The sequence below is a fragment of the Myotis lucifugus genome, unplaced genomic scaffold (genome assembly GCF_000147115.1).
Source record: "Myotis lucifugus unplaced genomic scaffold, Myoluc2.0 scaffold_341, whole genome shotgun sequence".
Taxonomy (NCBI): Eukaryota; Metazoa; Chordata; class Mammalia; order Chiroptera; family Vespertilionidae; genus Myotis; species Myotis lucifugus.
This window is the reverse complement of record NW_005871389.1, coordinates 568,209-589,684: the sequence shown is the minus strand read 5'-3', so window position 1 is coordinate 589,684 and position 21,476 is coordinate 568,209. Positions and strand designations below refer to the sequence as shown.

The window sequence follows — 21,476 nt, the reverse complement described above, 5'->3', positions numbered from 1 at the left end:
GAAAGGGTTTTAAAATTTTAAATAATAGGCTAATTTTAATATACTTGGGAGCTTTAAAACTAGTCTGCTATCTGCTATTACGTTGGGTCCTTAGAGACACTGTATCTTTGATCACAAGTATTATACATTTTCTGTCCTCCATCTCAATGAGTCTTTAAAGCAGGCCTTCTGTTAACAATTCATGTAGCAGAAGCAATTGATATTAAATGAACAATAAAAAGGAGTACGTGCTGCATTGCACCAAGTCAAAAGTAAAGATTAAGCGCCTGATAAATCAAGAAACAGATGCATAAGCGTATGCATAATTCTAAAATGTGAAGGAGATTACCAGAAGTTCAAAAAAAAGAGATGATTTTAGATAAAGCTGCCAGGGCTAGGGTCAGGGATGGGGCACCACTGCATGCCTCCGTGGTTCTTTGGTGCTGTTTGACACATGGGCCTGTGCTTGTAGCACTGATGAAATTTTTAAAATAAACTCCAGTCAAATATAAAATTAGTTTTCATTTTAAGCATATATAAAGGTTAAACCCTAACTTCTCCAGCCACCGAGTGGACTGTTAAAGGCCCTTGGTTAGATCAAGTTCAAGGGCCAGATGCTCCTTTTCAGGGATGCTGCACGAGTCTCCCATGCAGGGCCAGGAGGTGGTGCCATAGCGCCCTCTGCTGGACATGCATGTGCTCTGCGGGCATCAATGTGTCTGGCATCTGTCCTTCTGGGGCTTGACGGTGTTTTCCTGACCTTTATCGTCTTCACATAATTAAGTGGTATTTTAAAACACAGTGAACATCTTGGGACACTCACAGTACATTAAATTAATTTTCTGTATCTGGACTTGTCTAAATCCTATTTAATAGCTATGGGTTTTTGAAGATGATCTTATACAGCGAATCTTATATTCTTTTCTTTCCCTCTGTACTCATAATACCGTGATTTTTAGCAGTCAGCCTTAAATATGACCAGTGAACCTGTGGGTGTCCCCAGGACCCCTTAAGGGGGTCCACAAGGTCAAAACTTTTCATAATAATACTAAGCCAATAATACTAGTTACCATTTTTGCTGTATCATCATTTGCAGTGATTGTGCAAAATCAACACCCTTGAAACAGATGAGCACAAATCAAGGCAGAGGCCTCTTCTAGACGACACTGATCTTTTGCCATTATGCTTTCGGTAGAAAAGAAAAAGATAAAATACCAGATACCAGTTTTACTTAGGAATGTCCTTGATGAAGTAGTAAAAATTACTAATTGTATTAAATCTCAATCCTTGATTTCATGTCTTTTTAATATTCTATGTGACGAACAGCTCTTCTGCTGTCTGCCAAAGTATGATGGCCATCTCAAGGAAAAGCTCTTGTGCAATGAGTTGAGTGGAACTAGCCACTTTTTTTGAAATGTCATTTTTTTCCTGAAAGAATAACAGACACATTGTGATCATTCAGACTCAGAGATGTGGCAGGCATTTTCTCAAAAAATAAATGGTGTGAACCTGGTGTATCCATAAAAACAAGTGACAGATTTTATTGCCATTTCTTTTTAAATTAAAAAAAAAGCGAAGAGAATTTTGAAAAACTGGTATCTTTTCCAATGAGGTTGGTAGTGATATTAACAAATGTGACTTTTCAATATTACGTAATGAAATGTGTCAACATTTGGAAGATCTGCAACTCATTGAATGAATATTTTCCAAGTGACCAGTGCATGATGTTAAAACTATGCATGTGAGTAAAAGATTCATTCAAATTGCAAGAGAGACTAATGGATTTTTTTATATCTTTTTATTGAGGTAAAATTCACATAACATAACATTCACCATTTTAACCATTTAAAAGTGTACAATTCAATGACATTTAGTACATTCACAATGTTGTGCAACCATTACCCTACCTAGTTCTAGAACATTTTCACCTCCCCAAAAGGAAACCCTGTACCAGTTAGCAGTTACTTCCCATCCCCTTGGAACCAGTCTGCTTTCTGTCTGTGTGGATTTGCCTATTGTGGACATTTCACATAAATGAATCATACAGTGTGTGGCCTTTTGTGTGAGATGTTTTCAGGGTCCATCCACATTGTAGTCTGTGTCATTGCTTCACTCCTTTTCATAGCTGAGTAATACTCCATAGTATGGATGGTGCACACTGTGTTTATTAATCTGTGATTGATGTTTGGGTTTTTCCACTTTTTGCCATTATGAATAATGCTGCTATGAACATTTGTGTACAAGTTTTTGTTTAAACACCTGTTTTCAGTTCTTTTGAATACATACCTAAGAGTGGAATTTCTGGGTAATCTGGGTTAACTGGGTTTATGTTTAACTTTTTGAGGCACTACCATACTGTTTTCCACAGCAGCTGCATCATTTGACATTCCACCTGCAATGTATAAGGGTTCCAATTTCTACACGTTTCCCCCAACACTTCATTATCTTGTGTTTTCTTTTTAGCCTATTGGTGGATATGAAGTGGCATCTCATTGTGATTTTAGTCTTGTATTTTCCTAATGATTAATGCCGTTGAGGATCTTTTCATGTGCTTATTGGAGACATGTCTATTCAAGCCTTTTGCCATTTTTAATTGGGTTGTTATTTTGTTGGTGAGTTATGAGAGTTCTTTAATATTCTAAATACAAGACCCTTATCAGATATATGATTTACTAGTATGGGAGAGTGTGCGTTGTCCTTTCACTCTCTTATTAGTATCATTTGGTACACAAAACTTTTTAAAAATATTTATTTTTATTGATTTCAGAGAGAAAGGAAGAGGGAGGGAGAGAGAGAGAAACATCAATGATGAGAGAGAATCATTAATCGGCTGCCTCCTGCACACCCCCCACACTGGGGATCGAGCCTGCAACCCAGGCATATGCCCTGACTGGGAATCGAACCATAACCTCCTGGTTCATAGGTCGATGCTCAACCACATGCCAGCTGGGCGGTGCACAAAAGTTTTTAGTTGTTTTTTAAAAAATATATTTATTGATTTTTTTTTACAGAGAGGAAGGGAGAGGGATAGAGAGTCAGAAACATCGATGAGAGAGAAACATCGACCAGCCGCCTCCTGCTCACCCCCCACTGGGGATGTGCCCGCAACCAAGGTACATGCCCTTGACTGGAACCGAACCCGGGACCCTTCAGTCCACAGGCTGACGCTCTATCCACTGAGCCAAACTGGTTAGGGCCTGCATGTCTATTTTTATCCCAGGAATGCACTGTGTCGGTTTCTGTAACTTTGTGTTAACTTTGAAATCGGAAGTGTGAGTCTTCCATCTTTGTTCTTTTTCAAGATTGTGTCGGCTATCGGGAGTCCTTTGCAATGCCATATGAATTTTAGGGTCAATTTGTCTATTTTGGTAAAGCAGTTGGAAGTTTAATAGAGAATTTTTACAGGGATTGCATTCTATAGATCATTTTGGAGAGTATTGCCATATTAACAATATTAAGTCTTTCAATCCATGAACAAAGATATCTTTCTGTTTATTGTGGTTATCTTTAGTTTCTTTCAACAGTGTTTTATACTTGTCATTGTACAAGTATTTCACCTCCTTGGTTAAATTTATTCCTAGGTATTTTTTCTCTTTGATACTATTGTAAGTAGGGTTGTTTTCTTAATTTCCTCTTCACAGTGTTCATTACTCAGAAATGTAACTGATTTTTGTATGTTGCTCTTATATACTGCAACTTTTATGAATTCATTATGAGCGCTAATTGTCTTTTATGGATCCTTTAAGATTTTTTATATTTAAGATCATGGTGTCTGCAAATAGAGATAGTTTCATTTCTTCCTCTTCCATTTGGCTGCCTTTTATTTGTTATTGTTTTCCAATTGCCCTGGCCAGAACTTCTGGTACAATGTTGAATAGAATTGGCAAGAGTGTACATAAACAACAGTGGTTGTCCCGTACACTGAAAGGTTGTGGCACTTACCCAGGTTGTGGGTTCCATCCCTGGTTGGGGTGTGTACAGGAGGCAACCGATTGATGTTTCTTTCTCTCCCTTTCTCTAAATTCAATGGAAAATATATCCTCAGGTGAGGATTAAAAAAAAAGAAGTGATGAGTGAAACAGTATTCCTCTCGTTCCTAAACCCAACTCTGCTGCACTTTCTGGAATACTTGTTCAACCTGCCTTTTTGCAGAAGCATTGCTCAAGCATTGCCTTTCCTGGTATTTGAGGACAGACAGTGTATGCTTTAGGTTCACTGCTTTTTATTGCAGTTCTCTGCCTATTGTGGTGGGCCACAGCAGAGTTTAAATTTCCATGTACAAGTCAAGGTCAAATTCAGCACATACAAACGTGGCCACACACAGTGGGATGTTTCTTCCTTTGCTTTTAGAACCCAACTAAAAAGTCCCCCTCCCTCAGGAAGGCCTGCCTGATAGCTCCGTTCTCATTGCTGCATATCCCTCTTTGCACAGCTCACACACACTTCATAAACATTCAGGAGCTTATCTCTGTGACATGTCCAGTGACCCCAGGGTCCAATGCCTCTGATGGCAGGGCCTGGGTCTTTGTCCTTGTTGGTATTTTCCCAAAGCATCCAGGAGAGAGACCTTGGATTTGTGACAGGACAGGCTGGCCAGAAAGTCAGTGCTGCCAACTGTCCTTGGGCTCTCTTGGTCATCTGATTCTCCCTAGCAACAGATGACGTGTGTGGGGAGCAGCAGGTGATTATTCTCTGGCTTTGCTCACATTTGAATGTATGCAGTGACTCAATGTTCATGGTGTGCCTGTGCACATGCAGCCCATGTTCACATCACAACTTCATCCGCTGCGTGCGCTGCTCGGGCTCCTGGGCTCATCTGCATGTAACGAAGTAACACGCCTGGCTGTAGCTTCAACTCACGACTTAACCCATCTCCCCTGCCTGCATTAAGCCTTATTTTTATTTTGTAGGCGCTTGAATCATTTATTTGGATATTAATAAAAACAAGTCTTGGCTGATGCTAACCATCTGATTTCCCTTTTTTTTTTTTCCATTTTGTTTTGTTTTGTTTCTGCACACATTTTCTTTAGCTTGAAATGGCGATTGAAAACCTCCAAAAAAGCGAAGGGATCACATCACACAAAAGCGGTTTACTCAACAGCCATGTAAGTGTGTGTCGCCTGGTGGTCTGCCCCACTGTGCACGTACCTGCATGGGCATTTCAAAAATAAGTGAAGGAAATGACTTGATACCTTTAAAATGTTGAGAGGGAGAGAAAAGCTAGCCTAGAGTTCTATATGCAGCAAAAATATCCTACAATGTAAAGGGGATGGAGGCAAGTTCTTCATTCCTAAAGATAGATGATCAGAGTACCTACTTCTTCAGGGGCATGTTATGGGGATTAGATTATTTAATACACATGACAGGCTTCCAACAATGCCTGGCAGATCACAAGCGTTATAAATAAAGTTAATGCTAAAATAAGTAACAATAACAAAGTATGACACAGGATAGGGAATGCTATAAAGTTTCTTAGCTAAGTTTCCTATGATCAGTTCTTGGGCGGGGGGCCGGGGGGGGAGGTAATTTGAGAAAAATGCAAAGCAACACTTTCCTACTAATTTGGGCTTTGTAAAAAATCTTTCTCCTTCACTTGCCTCCTGGGGAAAACCGTGATTGTGTGTCCCGTGCCAGGAGGAGGCAAACGTCTTTGTCCCTGGGCAGCCTCATGGGGCAAGATGGCACTGGTGACAATTAAGAGTCTCTATTTCCTGGGACAGTTTAGAAGGAAAGCTGTGGCCTCCTCACGCTCCTTCCTTTTCCCTCTACTCCTCCTAATGCTCTCAATTTAGATTTATGTGGAACTGGAAATTTAAAAATAGGACAGGCCACTGAAGTCAGAATGTGCTTCTCAAGCACTTAGGTTGGGATTTGACCCCAGATGTCTTTAATTCTCTTGAGAATTAAAACATCAAGAAAAAGAAGTCCCCTGTAGTCAATCACGATCCTAACTGTGGCCCCATTAAGACTTTCGTACTGGCCAAGTGTTGCCTGAAAGGAAGTGGTTCTGAGGCAGAGTGGGCTAGAGAAAGGCCCCAAAACTTCGGGGTTTATGGGTTGGCACAGGCGAGGCCAGCTGCTCCAGGCACACGTGATGAGGGTCTGCACTCCTCAGCCTCGGAGGCGAGTTACTAGAAGGAAAAGCAGTCTCACTGAGTTGTCTCAGGAAAAGCAGCAGGCCCCTCCCCAGTGCTCAACCCCCCCCCCCCAGGCTAGGTGGGTCGTGGCCACCCTGTTGCCCATCACTGCTGGACAGTTGTCACCTGTGGGCACAGCTGGGGAGGGAAATTCTTCAGTGAGTGCTGGGAGGGGAGGATACCTACCCCCACCCTGTCAAACTCCGAGCACACTGGTTAGAATGTGTGCAGAATGACAGTCTGCTCCAGGGACCATCTCTGTTCAGTGAGGACAGGCTTGCTTCAGCTGTCAAGCAGGCATACATGGCCACGTCACAGCCTGTGGGCCCGGCGCTAGGTCAGTCCTGGGGAGAGCCCTGTGAGGAAGGCAGGATGGGGGCGCAGACCCCAGCAGGCAGCACGTGTGTCCATGGGAATTTTAAAATGTCTCGGGAAACGCATGCGCTGCTGGTCTGGCTGCAGGGCTGCTCCTGGCTTTCTAACACTTTTCTTTTGGAAGGCAGACTTTCCAGGGTGCTTCCAGCCAGTTTATATTCCTGAGTTGACTTCCAAGCAGGAAAATCTCCCCGTGTTCGTTTTCTCCCTGCTGATCTGTGGTTGAGCCTCCTTCCATCAGGAGCTGTTAGCAGGAGCTGGGGCTTGGCAATTTGGAGTCAAAGGGAATAGACAGATCTTTCTAAAGAGTTGACTGTGCACGCTGAGTGGAGTCCCCTGGAGCTGTCCTTGCAGATGTGAGAGCGGGAGGAAGATGTAAAGAGATGGGCAGTGTGTCCTGTTGACACCTGTCATAGTCTCAGTTGGCTGAGCCTGCCCTCTGGCCACGGCTCAGTTGTCACCACGGCTGCCTACATCTAAGATCACTTTAGTATTGGGCGACAGGGGCCACAGTCCCCAATCCTTTGCCAGCCCAATCCAGAGCAGATGAGCATGGCTGTCACAGTGTCCCCCCAGCATCGGGGCTGTGGGAGCAAAAGGAACAAGAGCTTGGACTGCGAGGGCAGGAGCTCGGCGGTGTGAGAAAACCCGCCTACACAAACCAGTCTGCCCAGGAAGCCAGGGCAGAGGCTCACCTCTGAAACTACCACTGTTTTCTTCCCAGGCACTGTCTTGGGGTGGGTGCGGGTGGTGATGCCTAGAGCCCGGGAGGGCTGGGCAGCATGTTCCAGATCCAGCCGATGTCAGGGTCCCCCCAGAGCTTCCCATGCTGCCCTTGGGGGCTCAGACCTAGAGGTCTGCAGGTGAAGGAACCTTACAGCCTAATGTGGAAATCCCACAGGAAGGGGCCTCACGTGAGCGGTCTCTAACATTGGGGTGGCTGTGACTTGGTGGCATGAGAACAGGGATAGCTGTTTCAGAGGAAGGAGGTGATGAAGATGGTGCTAGGGATGAAGACACCACCCATTGGTGTCACCGTGGCCTCCCACTGACATGCCTGGCCTCAATCAAGGTCCCCCACCAAGAGCATTGGAGGTGCCGGGCTTCTCCCAGAACCACCACCCTACTGACCCCCAGATCACTGTGTGAGAAGCTTCCCCCCTCCCCCCAACACTCACTGACTCAGGGACCCCACAACATGTTCACCAAGTCACTGTTATGGGGAGGCAGCCACTGTCTACTAAAATGAACTCTTATTTCCAAACCCTGCTTTTATTAATTGTATTCAGATTATATGACATTTTTGTTGTTAATCTTCATCAGATTATATTTTTTTCCCCATTGATTTTTAGAGAGAGTGGAAGGGAGGGGGAGAGAGAGAAACATCAATGTGAGAGAGACACAATTGGTTGCCTCCTGCACTTGCCCCAACCAGGGCCAAAGATCAAGCCTGCAACCCAAGTACTTAATGCTCTTGACTGGAATTAAACCCGAGACCCTTCAGTCCGAGGGCCATCTTTCCACTGAGTCAAACTGGCTAGGGCCTATATGACTTTCTAATTAAAAAAAAACACAACAACACAAATTGTCAAAGATCCTTTAGCCTTTAGTTGATGGCCAACCGCAGGCCAGTATAATGACCAAGCTGTCACCTTCAGACTAAGATGGGACTTGGCTAGAGTGGCAGCTTCATGGCATGGGTGCCTTGTCCAGAAGTTGTTCCAAATTATTGTGACATGCCTAGCAGTGGTCTTGACAGGACCATTGTTCCTTCACTATTCCTGACTCACCCTCCCTGCCTTGCTGACCCCATCCCTGCTGCTGTCAGGACAGGTGGCTTTCCTGCAGGGCATCTGCCTGGACCCCTCTCCCAACTCCACATTTTAGTGTCCAGAGCTGAGTGGGCCCTGACACCCTCCTAACCCCTCCTCCTCTCAGCGCTCATCCTTGCTTTCCGCCTCCTCCCACACCTCACCTGATGCTCCTTGACGTCACCTTCAGAACAATCCACGATCAGTCACCTTCAGAACAATCCACGATCAGACCACTTCTCCCATTTCCACCACTATGGCCATACACACACACACCATCTCTCCCGTGGATTGTTAAGCCAGCCCTCGGCTCCCACGCCCTTGTCATGGCAGCTGCCAGAGTGATCCTACTAAAACCTAAGTCAGATCCTTGCACCTCTCTGCTCAGAAGCCTGCAGGGCCCCCATTGCCCTCCAAGTAGAAGCCAAGTTCATGGAAATGGCCTTGCAGGACCTCCCCATCCCTTCCCTGCTCTCAACTCCTCCCTCTCTCCTCCTTGCTCACTCTGCTCCAGCCACACAGACCTCCTCACTGTTCCTCCAACACCCAGGCACAGTTCTGCCTCAACAGGCCTTTGAATGGGCTGTTCCTTTGCCCGAGACTCTTCCCCAATGGCTCCCTCCCTCAGCTTCTTCATGTCTTCACTCATTTGCCCCTCAAATCAGTTTCCTTTCGTGGTAACTTCTCAATGCAAAAGAGAGAGGAAGTGTAGCCAACTGTTCTTCTGGAGAATGGTTTCAGTTCTCCCTGTAGTCACTTGTACTTGGAGGAAGATAACTATGCATTTTTAATATCATGATGACCTTGATGTCAGCTCAACAGAATCACCCAAACAGAGAAGTCTACTTTTAATTTAAATAACATGGGGGTGGGGAAAAGGAATCATATTTCCTGAGCCTTTCTCTAGTCTCCCCCAAAGTTCTCTTTCTAACCATTACCTTCGGTAATGGGCCAGGTATTGAACAGCGGGCCAGGTACTAGCCTTCCTCCCTCAGGACCCACCACCCACACAATATGCCCACCCTCTAGCCCAGGACCAGTGTCATCACGTGGCCCCTGCCCCATCCACCATCGTCGTCAGTGGGGTTGTCTGGACAGAGGTGGCAGCTTAGATAGACCCCCACCTCCCACAAGGATCCTGCCTCAGGCTGGTTCCTGTGCACATGGCTCCTGCCTGTCCCCAAAGCCCGTGTGTGGTTAAGGCCTTTTGTACTCACATAGAGTGGAAGCCAGAATCAAACTACAGCTTTGGGGGCGTTGTGCTTGGGGCTCCCAGGCGGGCGTGTTGCCCCATGTGGGGGGACTTAGCTTTTTACAAGGGCGGCTCCTGCCTGTCCAACAGTAGCGACCTTTGGGGGCAGCAACTCCAACTTTCCATTCTTTTTCCTGCCTTGGCCTGAGCACAAAGTCCTCCACATGAGCCTCATAGGTATCTCACTCGGTTTCTGTCTGCTCCGCTCGGTCAGGACCTGCAGGAGATATTAGTCCGTCTCCATGGACAGCTGGCCGGTGCAGGGCATGGTGCTCACAGGCCCCTGAGTTTTCTTGAATCTGCCTCTTTCTCATCATCAGAATTGATTTTCATTCCCATGGGTTTAGGAGACATTTGGTGTTTAAGCAGCGTCGGGGGCGTGTGCATGTTTAAATGATTATAAGGACAAATTGTACGAGGTCTCCATCCATGTATATTTTTCTCAATTAAGTCAAGGAGAATGAAAATTGAAGGAATAAAGAAGCAGGTGAAAAGAAGCTACTAAGTAACGTGCCCAGAATCTTTTGCACCCAAATCCATGACAGTAGCAATGAATTTCCTCACCATGTGAAGTGAAGGGAAAGCATGTGGCTAGCATTTTGGTGTTGGGGGAATCTGACAGTCAGGACTGTGTCTCTTTCTCCAGCTCCAGTGGCTGTTAGACAATTACGAAACCGCTGAAGGCGTCAGTCTACCCCGAAGTTCTCTTTATAACCATTACCTTCGGCACTGCCAGGAGCACAAGCTGGACCCTGTGAATGCCGCCTCCTTTGGGAAACTGATTCGCTCCGTGTTTATGGGCCTGAGGACGCGGCGGCTGGGTACCAGGTGGGTAGAAGGGGGTGTCTGACAGCCCACACACCCACCCGTTCTTCCTCTTTCTTTACGTAGAAATCAAGCTTTTGGAGAACATGGGGCTTCCTCCTCCTGCCCACACTTCCTGACTGACATGCCTCTGGGTGGACTTGGAGCTGCCCCAAATTGGCGGCAGCACTGGCCTGGCCAGGGCCAAGGTGCGGGCTGTGGTTCAGTTCTCTTCAGATGACAGGACGCAGGGTTTCCCTTCAGCTCTCTCTTTGTTTGAAATTTTCCATAATAATAGGTTTTTTTAAAGCTGCCTCGGGATTATCTAATAGAGTTGGATTTACTATTTCTTGATGCTTTTCACTGTACTTGGACCAACCTACCATGGCCTGCCCTTGGCCTAAATCTGCCAGGGAACCTCATGTATCATAAACTTCACCAGACAATAATGCGAACACCCCTCTCACTAGAAAAAAAAGTGGCCACAGTCTCCTTAAAGTGAGTGGCCTAGAGATCATGTGGCCATGATCAGCGACAAGCCTAGCACTTGCTTTCAGTGAAGTCGTATAGAAGTGGGTGGCAAGGAGCATTCATGCCCTCTCAGAAGCCGGCATCCTGGCCAAGAGAACGGGCAAGTCTTCTCTTGTCCTCTGCCACTTTGATCCTTGACAGAGAATATCTTTACAGAATATAGCCACAGAACTGGTTTTCTGACTGCAGGACTTCTCAGAGCCTTTATCATACTAAAATACAAGAGGGGAGTCTCCCAGAGGGGGAGGTAGTGTGCAGAATTTTCTAAACCTCTCTAGCCATGGGACAGCTTGTAAGCATTTCCCATAAGGTCCAGAAAACACTGAACCCAAGGGCCCAAAGTGCAGGTGCCAAAACAGAGCACCTCCTGTCCTTTAGGACATATGCATGGAGAGCTGACCCCCCGGTGTTTGGTTTCTAGGGGCAACTCAAAGTATCATTACTATGGGATCCGTCTAAAGCCGGACTCGCCCCTGAACCGGCTGCAGGAGGACACCCAGTACATGGCCATGCGGCAGCAGCCTGTGCATCAGAAACCGAGGTGAGTTACTGGGTTGAGGCTGGCCTGAGGAAGGGGACAGGGCCTGGATTTTTCTAGGGAAGATACTTCTCAAACATTAAATACATTCGTATGAGGGGACTCCCATTCTGCAGTGGAGAAAACAAACTCATTAACCTCAGTCTCCAGTGTCCTGGGAGAGCCAAGGCATTCACCTCCACTGACATGAAGGGAGGCCAGCAGGACTTGGGGCCGAGGATGCAACCTCAAGCTAACAGAACTTACGGAGCATACTCTTTAAAAAAAAAAATAGACATTATTTTGTAGAGTGGTGTTAGATCACAGCAAAATTGAGTGAAAGATACATATACTCCCTGCCTCACACGCACAGCCTCCCCACTATCCACATCCCCCGTCAGAGTGGCGCCTTTGTTTCAGTCGGTGACCCCAATAAAGTTCCAATCGATGACTCCAACAGCAGATGAATGGATCATTAAAATGTAATATATATATATGCAATAGAATAGGATTCAGCCGTAAAGAGGAAGGACATCTGACACATAACAATAGGGATGAACCTGGAGGACATTATACTCAGTGAGAGAAGCCAGACACAAAAGGACAAATATTGTAGGAGGTCCAGACATAGAAGGTCCCTAGAAGAGTCAGAGTCATAGAGACAGAAAGTAGATGGTGGGAGCCAGGGGCTGGGGAAAGGCAGGGATGGGTTAGTGTTTAATAGGGACATAGTTTTAGTTTAGGAAGATAGAAATTTCTGGAGGGGGATGGTGGTGATGGTTGTACAACTATGTGAATGTACTTAATGTCACTGAGCTATACACTTAAAAATTATTAAGGTGGTACATTTTTGTTATGTATATTTGACTGCCTCTAGTTATTTTAAAACTAGAGGCCTGGTGCATGAAATTCATACATGGTGGGGGGTGGAAGCTCCCTCAGCCCAGCCTGCATCCTCTCGCAATCCAGGACCCCCTGTGGGATTGGGCCTAAACCAGCAGTCGGACATCCCTCTCACAATCCGGGACCACTGGCTCCTAACCGCTCACCTGCCTGCCTGATCACCCCTAAACCCTCTGCCTGCCTGCCTGATTGCCCCTAACCACTCACCTGCCTGCCTGATTGACCCTAACCGCTCACCTGCCTGCCTGATCACCCCTAACCGCCTCTGCCTTTCTGCCTGATTGCCCCTAACCACTCACCTGCCTGCCTGATCACCCCTAACCCCTCTGCCTGCCTGCCTGATCTCCCCTAACCCCTCTGCCTTTCTGCCTGATTGCCCCTAACCACTCTGTCTGCCTAATCACCCCTAACTGCCTCTGCCTGCCTGCCTGATTGCCCCTAACCACTCACCTGCCTGCCTGATCACCCCTAACTGCCTCTGCCTGCCTGCCCACCCCTAACCACTCTGCCTGCCTGCCTCATCGCTCCTAACCACTCACCTGCCTGCCTCATCACCTCTAACTGCCTCTGCCTGCCTCATCACCCCTAACCACTCTGTCTGCCTGCCTCATCGCCCCTAACCGCCTCTGCCTCAGTCCCCGCCACCGCAGCTTTGTCCGGAATGACGTCCAGAAGGTCGTTTGGCTGTCCGGTCTGATTAGCATATTACGCTTTTATTATTATAGATTACACACACACACACACACACACACACACACACACACACACACACCAACTGTACCCTGTTCAGCCCTGTGCTCCTCAGGCCCTTTCTAGGCAGTGTTGCTGGGGCCTCATGGTGGCACGTGTGTTTTCTACCCAGGTACCGGCCAGTCCAGAAGTCGGACAGTCCTGGGGACAATGGCTCGCACAGCAGCCTACACAGCACGCCAGAGCAGGCCATGGCCGCCCAGAGCCAGCACCACCAGCAATACATAGGTGAGCAGGGACACCCCCACCCTGGGTGCAGGGCCTGCTGTGAAAGCTCCGGATCTCCTCAGCACTTCTGGGTGCTTGTGGGTTTCGGCACCAGCAGCATCTACAGGGGTGCGTTAAACAGTTTTCTTGTGTGACACCTTTTCTTTTTTATAAATTTCTCTTTATTTGAGAGAGATACATTGATTTTGTTGTTGTTGTTCCACTTATTCATTGGTTGATTATTGTATGTACCCTGACTAGGGATCAAACTCCCAACCTTGGCATATCTGGACAACGTTCCAGCCAACTGAGCTACTCAGCAGAGCCTGACACCTTTTTTGTTACATAGAAAGTTTTAGATAAACTTTGTTGTGTCATCCCTGAGATTTTAGAACAATCAGCATTTATCCCCAAAATTAATGTATAAAATGACCATCAAATAAATAAATAAATAGCCCTGGCCAGTGTGGCTCAGTGCTTAGAACATCGGCCTGTGCACCAGAGGGTCGAGGGTTCGATTCCCGGTCAAGGGACTGTACCTGGATTGCAGGTTTGATCCCCGGACCCAGTGGGGACATGTGTGGGAGGCAACCAATCTCAGATTGATGTTTCTCTCTTTCTCTCTCTTCCTCTCTCCCTCCCCTCACCCTCCCTTTTACTCTCTCTAAAAAAAAAAAAATCAATGGAAAAAATATCCTCGGGTGAGGATTAACAAAAAAAACCTAAATAAAATTAAATGCCCGTCAGAAAGAAGACTAGATGTCCTATTTTATTTTAGTTTTTAATCCTCACATGAGGATATGTTTGTTTATTGATTTTAGAGGGGGTGGGGAGAGAGAAAGAGAAACATTGATGTGAGAGAGAAACATTGATCAGTTGCTGACCAGGGATCGAATCTGCAACCTGGATATGTGCCCTGACCAGGGATCGAACTTGAGACCTTTCGGTGTACAGGACGATACTCCAACTAGCCGAGCCACACCAGCCGAGCTAGATGTCCTATTGTAAAACCTGTCGGCTCAGGGCAGCAGCAGGATTTGGCTGTCCTCCTGGGTTCTCTTCCTTGCTTAACTGGATGCTCAAGACCCCTGAAAAACTGGATTTCTCCCCTCCCGGTGCCCTCACAAAGGGCTGCCTGGCCCTCTTCCCTGGGAACTGTGGGAGAGACCGTTTCCCCACCCAGTGGCCCCACTGCTTTCTTGGGATTGCATCCTAAGAGCCTGCCACCGGGACATGCCCAGGGAGGGTCACTGGGATCAGTGTCAAGCATACACACTGAGACATCAGTGGCCTGGTGTGTTTTTAATGTATTTCTTGAGCCTGAACAGAGCCCTCCCGTGTTGGGTCTTCTAGAGAGGTTGTCATGCCCGGGATCACCACAGGGCCAGCCTCGTCCCCAGAGGCACTGCTCTGGCTGGCTCCCCTGTTGGGGCGATGAGAACACTCACTGTGTCTGGGCCCTGGTGCAATGCTTTGTCTTGTCTCAGCATATTTCATGTTGGTGGGAGGTGATGCTGCTGTCCCCACACTGTACCTGAGAAAACTGAAGCGTACAAAGCTGTGTAACTGCTCAGGGAAGCCAGGATGCCGCCCCGGGTTGTCAGGTGGTCACCACCACTTCTGGATAGCATCCCCCAGCACACGGGACGCCCAGCCCGGCTTCGGCTCATGGACCTTCTGCAGGTCTGCTGATGACCCCGTTTCCGTCCTCCCCCCAACCCCCCAGATGTCTCCCACGTCTTCCCGGAGTTCCCAGCACCTGACCTGGGCAGCGTCTTGCTGCAGGAGAGCATCACGCTTCAAGACGTCAAGGCCCTGCAGCTGGCCTATCGGCGGCACTGTGAGGTGACTGCCCCCTCCAGGTGGCCCCCAGGAAGAGCCCACACCTGGGCTGTGGGGATTCAGTGGGAACCTCGGTGCCCCCAGGGCCTGGGTGCAGAGCCCAGTGTGCCTCCCCAGGACTACCAAATCCTCTGACATCCCCAGGTGTCCCTGACAACACAGAGGACCCAGAGCGGCCCCTGCTCCCTCTAGCCAAGGAGCAGATAGAATCTTTGCCCCCTGGACAGCGCCCCTTTGTCCATTTCCATCTCCACTGTGGTCTCTCTCTGATTTCAAAAGACCCCTCCCCCACAGCCTGAATCACCACTGACTGCTTAGAATGTCCTGATGACATGTGATCCACACCCTTTTTTAAAATATATATATATATGTATATATATATATATTTTTTAATTGATTTCAGAGAGGAAGGGAGAGATAGAAACATCAATGGTAATCTTTGATTGGCTGCCTCTTGCACACCCCCTACTGGGGATGGAGCCTGCAACCTGGGCATGTGCCCTTGACCAGAATCAAGCCCGGACCTTTCAGTCCACAAGCCGATGCTCTATTCACTGAGCCAAACCAGCTGGAGCGACCCACACCCTTTTGAACACCCACATTCATGCGTCTAACGGGCCAATTTTACTTCCAGGCAACTTTAGATGTCGTGATGAACCTCCAGTTCCACTACATTGAGAAGCTGTGGCTTTCCTTCTGGAATGCTAAAGCCTCCTCCAGCGACGGCCCTGCCTCTCTACCAGCCAGGTATTGTGGTTGTTCCCCCAGACAGGCGCGATGACACCCACACTGTGACCCACAGATAAATGCATCTACTTTCCAAGAATTGGCACTCCCCCCATAATTACATGTTGTTTTTATACTTCTGACGGTTGATTTGTAATTTGCATTGCCCATTCACTTGTTTCAAGTGAGTATTTTATTGGTGACCATATGCCATCCCAAAGAGAAGTCAGCAGTAGCCACAGTGGGAAATGTCATTATCTCAGCCATAGGCGGGGGGTGGACAGCATGACCTGCGTGGGGTGGGCTCCAGGCCTTGGCTTACCTCGTCTCCCCCATTCCCCCACAGTGATGAGATTCCCGAAGCCACCATCCTCCCGAAGGACAAGCTGGTGTCTCTGTGTAAATGTGACCCCATCCTTAAGTGGATGAGGAACTGTGACCACATCCTCTACCAGGCCCTGGTGGAGGTCCTCATCCCCGACGTGCTGCGGCCAGTACCCAGTAAGCAGCTTGCCCACCTGCCTCTCTCCTTCTCCCCTGCACCCCTGCAGCCCCTCTGTCAGGTCCAGCTCAGACGGGGACACTGAGAATCCAGTGAGAGCAGCAGCTTGGTCACCCTGGAAAGATGCTCACCCCTGCCTGCACGTTTTCCTTGTCATTGACCCGGGGAGAGAAGGAGGGAGGGCCTTATGGCTCTGGTGAGGGCTGCCCACCTAGTCTGGGCTGGGCTTAGGGCTTCATGCTACTGCCCAACGCTGTGGGTTTCTGGGTCTCTGATGTCCCCAAAGGAGTTCTAGACTGTGGGGCCCAAGTCTCAGGACGTCCATACCCCTCCAGGCTGCTGCATTTGCTGAAAGCCCTAGGGATAGTCTGAATCCGGTTTTATCCCAATTCCCCCAAGTTGATATGAGGCTGAGCTCAGCTTCCTCCCAAACCTGTGATTCTTTAGCACCAAAAGGTGGATTCTATAGAATTTTCTCCAGATTCCAGCATCCTTAATTTAGGAAAGGAGAAAAAATGAAATCATGGGCCTCTCTGGCTACACCCATTAGGGCTGACACGGACCTTGCCAGGGAACTGCCTGGGAACTGCCTGCCAGGCCTCTGGTGGTGGTGGTAACTCCCACCACCAGGGGGCACTGTTGTGCCAGCCCCTGACTTCCAGACTTTCCTGTGGGCTCCAGCATCATCCCAAGTGAAGGGTGAGCAAGGTGGGTACCTGAGGCCTCATTGTTTTTTTTTGTTGTTTTTTTTTAATCCTCACCAGAGGATATTTTCCCCATTGCTTTTTCAATGAGTGGAAGTGGGGAAGGGAAAAGGGGGGGAGAGAGAGAGAGAGAGCAAGAGATGTGAGAGAGAGACAGACTGGTTGCCTCCTGCATGCACTCTGACCAGCAGTGGGGAGTGGACCTGCCACTCAGGTACGTGTCCTTGACCGGGAATTGAACCCACAACCCTTTGGTGTGCAGGCCAATGCTCTAACCACTTTGCATACTGGCCAAGGCTTAGGCCTTGCTCTTCTTTTTTTTTTTTATTGATTAAGGTATTACATATGTGTTCATATCCCCTCTTTACCCCACCCCTCATCCCCCTGCTCCTGCCCTCACCCCCCTGGTGTCTGTGTCCATTGGTTAGGCTTATATGCATGCATATAAGTCATTTGGTTAATCTCTTCCCCTTACTCCCACCCTCCCCTACCTACCCTCTGAAGTTTGACATTCTGATCAATGCTTCTCTGTCTCTGGATCTGTTTTTGTTTATCAGTTTATGTTGTTTATTATATTCCATAAATGAGTGAGATCATGTGATATTTATCTTTCTCCTACTGGCTTATTTGGCTTAGCATAATGCTCTCCAGGCCCATCCATGCTGTTTCGAATAGTAGGAGTTCCTTCCTTTTTACAGCGGCATAGTATTCCATTGTGTAGATGTACCACAGTTTTTTAATCCACTCATCTGCTGATAGGCACTGAGGCTGTTTCCGAATCTTAGCTATGGTGAATTGTGCTGCTATGAACTAGGGGTGCGTATATCCTTTCTGATTGGTGTTTCTAGTTTCTTGGGATATATTCCTAGAAGTAGGATCACTGGGTCAAATGGGAGGCCTCGCTCTTAATGCCTCCAGCAGACACCACAGGTTACACTTGGCAGGTGACCTGTGCACATTTGTGTCAGTGCTTGGAAACCCCCGGTCTTTCTTGCACTGCTGCTTTTGTGCCAGAAAATGGGAACCAGCATAATGATTGCATTTATCCTATGGCCTTGCCTACACTGTTGAGTATAGTGTGCAGTAAATCTATATTAAGGTTTGAATTTGGGGTAGATTTGCTTTTACATTGGGGGATTTTTTATTTTTAGAGTCTTCTTATTTCCTTCTTACTGTAACCCATCTCAAAGTCAACTTAGAAGTTGATAGGATATATTTACATGCATGTGTATCAGGGTCTCAGTTTCAGCACTGCTGACACTGGGGCCAGGTCACTCTCTGTGGGTCATCCTGGGCACTGTGGGGTGTTGAGCAGCATCCCTAGCCCCCACCCGCTCAAGGCCAGGAGCACTCCCAGTCATGAGAACCACATATGTCCCCCAGGGGGCAGGGTCACCCTAGGTGAGAACCCCTAGTGTAGACAGATAGGTGAACAGAGATGAACGGTCTGGACAGGCCCTAACTCTTACTCCAGGCTCCCCTCACTAAGTGTCCCAAATTATCCCCCATGCCTGTGCTACTCCCTTGTTCTCTTTCCTCTGTGTTGCTTTTGGGTGGTAACTTTCATTACATTTGCATCTTACTCATGGCTGATCCTGAGGGGCGAGGCTCTGCCTTTCTCACTGTTAATATTGTGTTTCGATCTCCCAGGCACCTTGACACAGGCCATTCGTAACTTTGCCAAGAGCTTGGAAGGCTGGTTGACGAACGCCATGAGTGACTTCCCACAGCAGGTTATCCAGACTAAGGTAACTCCTGGGAATGGGGTCTGCGCCTTCAGACCACACTGGTGACCAGAAGCAGAGGCCACGGCCTGGGGACCCCTTGGGCCCAGCTGTGCTGTAAAGGGAGGGGCCGGGAGTAGCTCAGAGGAGGGGGCTCCTCTCCCTCTGCTCTGGGAGAACTTGACTGCTGGGCCTCAGGGAGAGCCGATCGCTCCTGTGTGTCCTGAGGATCAGTGGTCCCTTCAGGAAGTCCTGAAGATGCTGCTGATGTAGGATAGGTAGTGGCAGGGAGGGGCTTGACGGAAGATGCCATTTGATGTGGCACATTTGGGTCAGCTCACAACAGGTTGAATATTTCTATGCTCATGAAAAGACGGAATTTAATCTCCTTGCTGTATCCTTATTACGTTAGTCTTGGCCACAAATCAGAATTTAAGTGTGGAGATTTGGCCCACACGGGAAAAAGAGAATAACTTCTTGCAATTGTTCTTGCACACATTGCTTAAAGCGTTGCCATGTACAGAGGAGGCCAGATTTTGGGCGTCTGGTCTGCCTGCCTATAGTCTGGAATTGCTGTTAGGCCGGTGATACTGCAACTTCAGGGAGCAAAAGAACCATCTAGGTAGTCAGTAAAATACAGATTCCAAGGCCACCCCCACAGAGTCTGCCCCAGCTGGCCCAGGAACCAGCATTCTCACCAACCATTCCAGAGAGCGGATGGAATTGAGTTCTAACCCACTGATGCCACACTGTCTACTGTAGGTGCCACATGATGTGTTGGTGACATCTGTGTCCACTGATTCTTACTCTTCAGGTTCTTGAGACTGTCACAAGGGTGCATCCCTCTTCCCTGCCCCTGACTGTCCCTGAGCCCACGCCCTCCAAGGAGAAGAGAGAATAGGCTTTCCCTACGTGCAGTGCATGCGTGCAGCTCACCCTCTCATGTCGTCCTTTGGCCCACAGGTCAGCGTGGTCAGCGCTTCGCCCCAGACCCTGCGGAGATACACATCCCTCAACCACCTGGCACAGGCGGCCCGGGCCGTACTTCAGAACACTTCCCAGATCAACCAGATGCTCAGCGACCTCAACCGTGTGGACTTTGCCAACGTGCAGGTGACTTTCCCCACATGGGTCCCCACAGCCTGGATGGGGCTCCAGGACCAGACTGCAAGGCAGGGACAATGTGCGCGTGATCCCAACCCCTCTGGACTGGACTTCCACCCCTTAGAAAAATGCATAAACCCTCAATCTGCAGCCGTAGCAAACCCAGCGCACATTTCTGCTGCAGGAACTGGATTCAGGGTCGGCCCACCCAAGGACCACAGGTCTCCACTTCAGGATCTCTCAGCTTCTCAGAGTTGTGACCATCACCTTGGTTCATTTTCTTTAAAATGGTGCCTTCCTATTGCCACATTCATGATTCTTTCTTTGGGCCTAGAAAAGTTCAGGCTGTCAGTAAATGGATCCTGCTACTGTATTTATGTCAAGTTCAGGCCCTGGGTCAACCAACTAAACACACACACATTCACAAGAGTGACCACTCAAAAATAAAACCCGAAAACATGGTATAATTGGAGATATAGGTCCGGGAAACCTGGATTTAAGTCCTTAAATGCTGGGACAGGTTCCCTCTCTGTTCCATTGTCTCCGTCCCCATGAGATTGAGTACTAATGGTGCTTGACTGCAGTTGGAAAAGGCCACGGGTGAGGATGGGTGCATGCTCGGCCTAAGGTCAGACGTGGAGCTGGTGCTCAGGAGATGGCTGCAGTCTGGGTCCCTGAGCTCTCACCCATGGCATTGGTAGTGGGGGCTGTCACTGACTCTCTGTTCTGACCCACCGCCCTCGCGCCTGCAGGAGCAAGCCTCGTGGGTGTGCCAGTGCAAGGAGAGCGTGGTGCAGCGGCTGGAGCAGGACTTCAAGCTGACCCTGCAGCAGCAGAGCTCCCTGGACCAGTGGGCCAGCTGGCTCGACAACGTGGTCACGCAGGTCCTGAAGCAGCATGCGGGCAGCCCCAGCTTCCCCAAGGCCGCCCGGCAGTTCCTGCTGAAATGGTCCTTTTATAGGTAAGTGCCCCTTGAACTCCCCGAGAACTCTGGAAGGATAGGGGTGGAGGGCTCCAGAGGTTGTCCCGCCTTCAGTAGCCAAAAGCCCAAACCAGGGCCCAACTGTAGGCCTCATCTGGCAGGCTGGCTCCCAGGGTCAGGCCCAGAGGCACCCTGTGGCCTAAAAGTAGGTGGCAGGCTTCCACAGACAGAAATCGTCATTGAGCCTTCTGGAGAAACATAGCAGCTTGAGCCCATGTGTTTATTTCTGCTCCCCAGCAAAACCCCACAAAGTGGCAGTAAAGGAAGTGGTGAAAAGGCATAAATCCCCAGAACAAGGAGAACAGGAGAGCAGATGATGGCAGATCAATGAGTGAAAGCAAGAGTTTGGGAGGTGGTGTGAGGTGGTCAGTTAGGTCAGTGAGCCAGACGGGGAGCAACCATTGGGCTTTTAGTCACTCACTTCCAAGTGCAAGCAGGAGACAGAAACCGGCGTCAGTTCCCCTGTGGTCCCATGTGTCCCTGCAGAATGGTACTGGGCAAGGGTCAGGTGTGTCGAGAGTATATATATCTTAAATTATATATGTAAATACATTATAGTTAATCATAATTGTATATGAATATAGAAATAATTATTATATATTAACTAGAGGCCCAGTGCAAGAAAA

The 21,476-nt window shown here is 48.4% G+C and overlaps 1 protein-coding gene across 10 annotated transcripts in view; it reads left to right on the top strand.

Moving 5' to 3' along the window:
* Positions 1–21,476, top strand: part of RFX2 (regulatory factor X2) — an 88,704-nt gene that overhangs the window by 58,874 nt on the left and 8,354 nt on the right. For 9 of the 10 annotated variants that reach the window (XM_006101105.3, XM_014466470.2, XM_014466468.2 and 6 more), the window contains 10 exons: positions 5,010–5,084; positions 10,201–10,382; positions 11,311–11,430; positions 13,172–13,287; positions 14,993–15,111; positions 15,743–15,855; positions 16,181–16,335; positions 18,691–18,788; positions 19,728–19,877; positions 20,621–20,829. In XM_006101105.3, coding sequence (XP_006101167.2) covers positions 5,010–5,084; positions 10,201–10,382; positions 11,311–11,430; positions 13,172–13,287; positions 14,993–15,111; positions 15,743–15,855; positions 16,181–16,335; positions 18,691–18,788; positions 19,728–19,877; positions 20,621–20,829 — 1,337 coding nt within the window. The remainder of the gene's footprint in view (positions 1–5,009; positions 5,085–10,200; positions 10,383–11,310; positions 11,431–13,171; positions 13,288–14,992; positions 15,112–15,742; positions 15,856–16,180; positions 16,336–18,690; positions 18,789–19,727; positions 19,878–20,620; positions 20,830–21,476) is intronic. The other variant, XM_023764639.1, reaches the window with a different exon arrangement.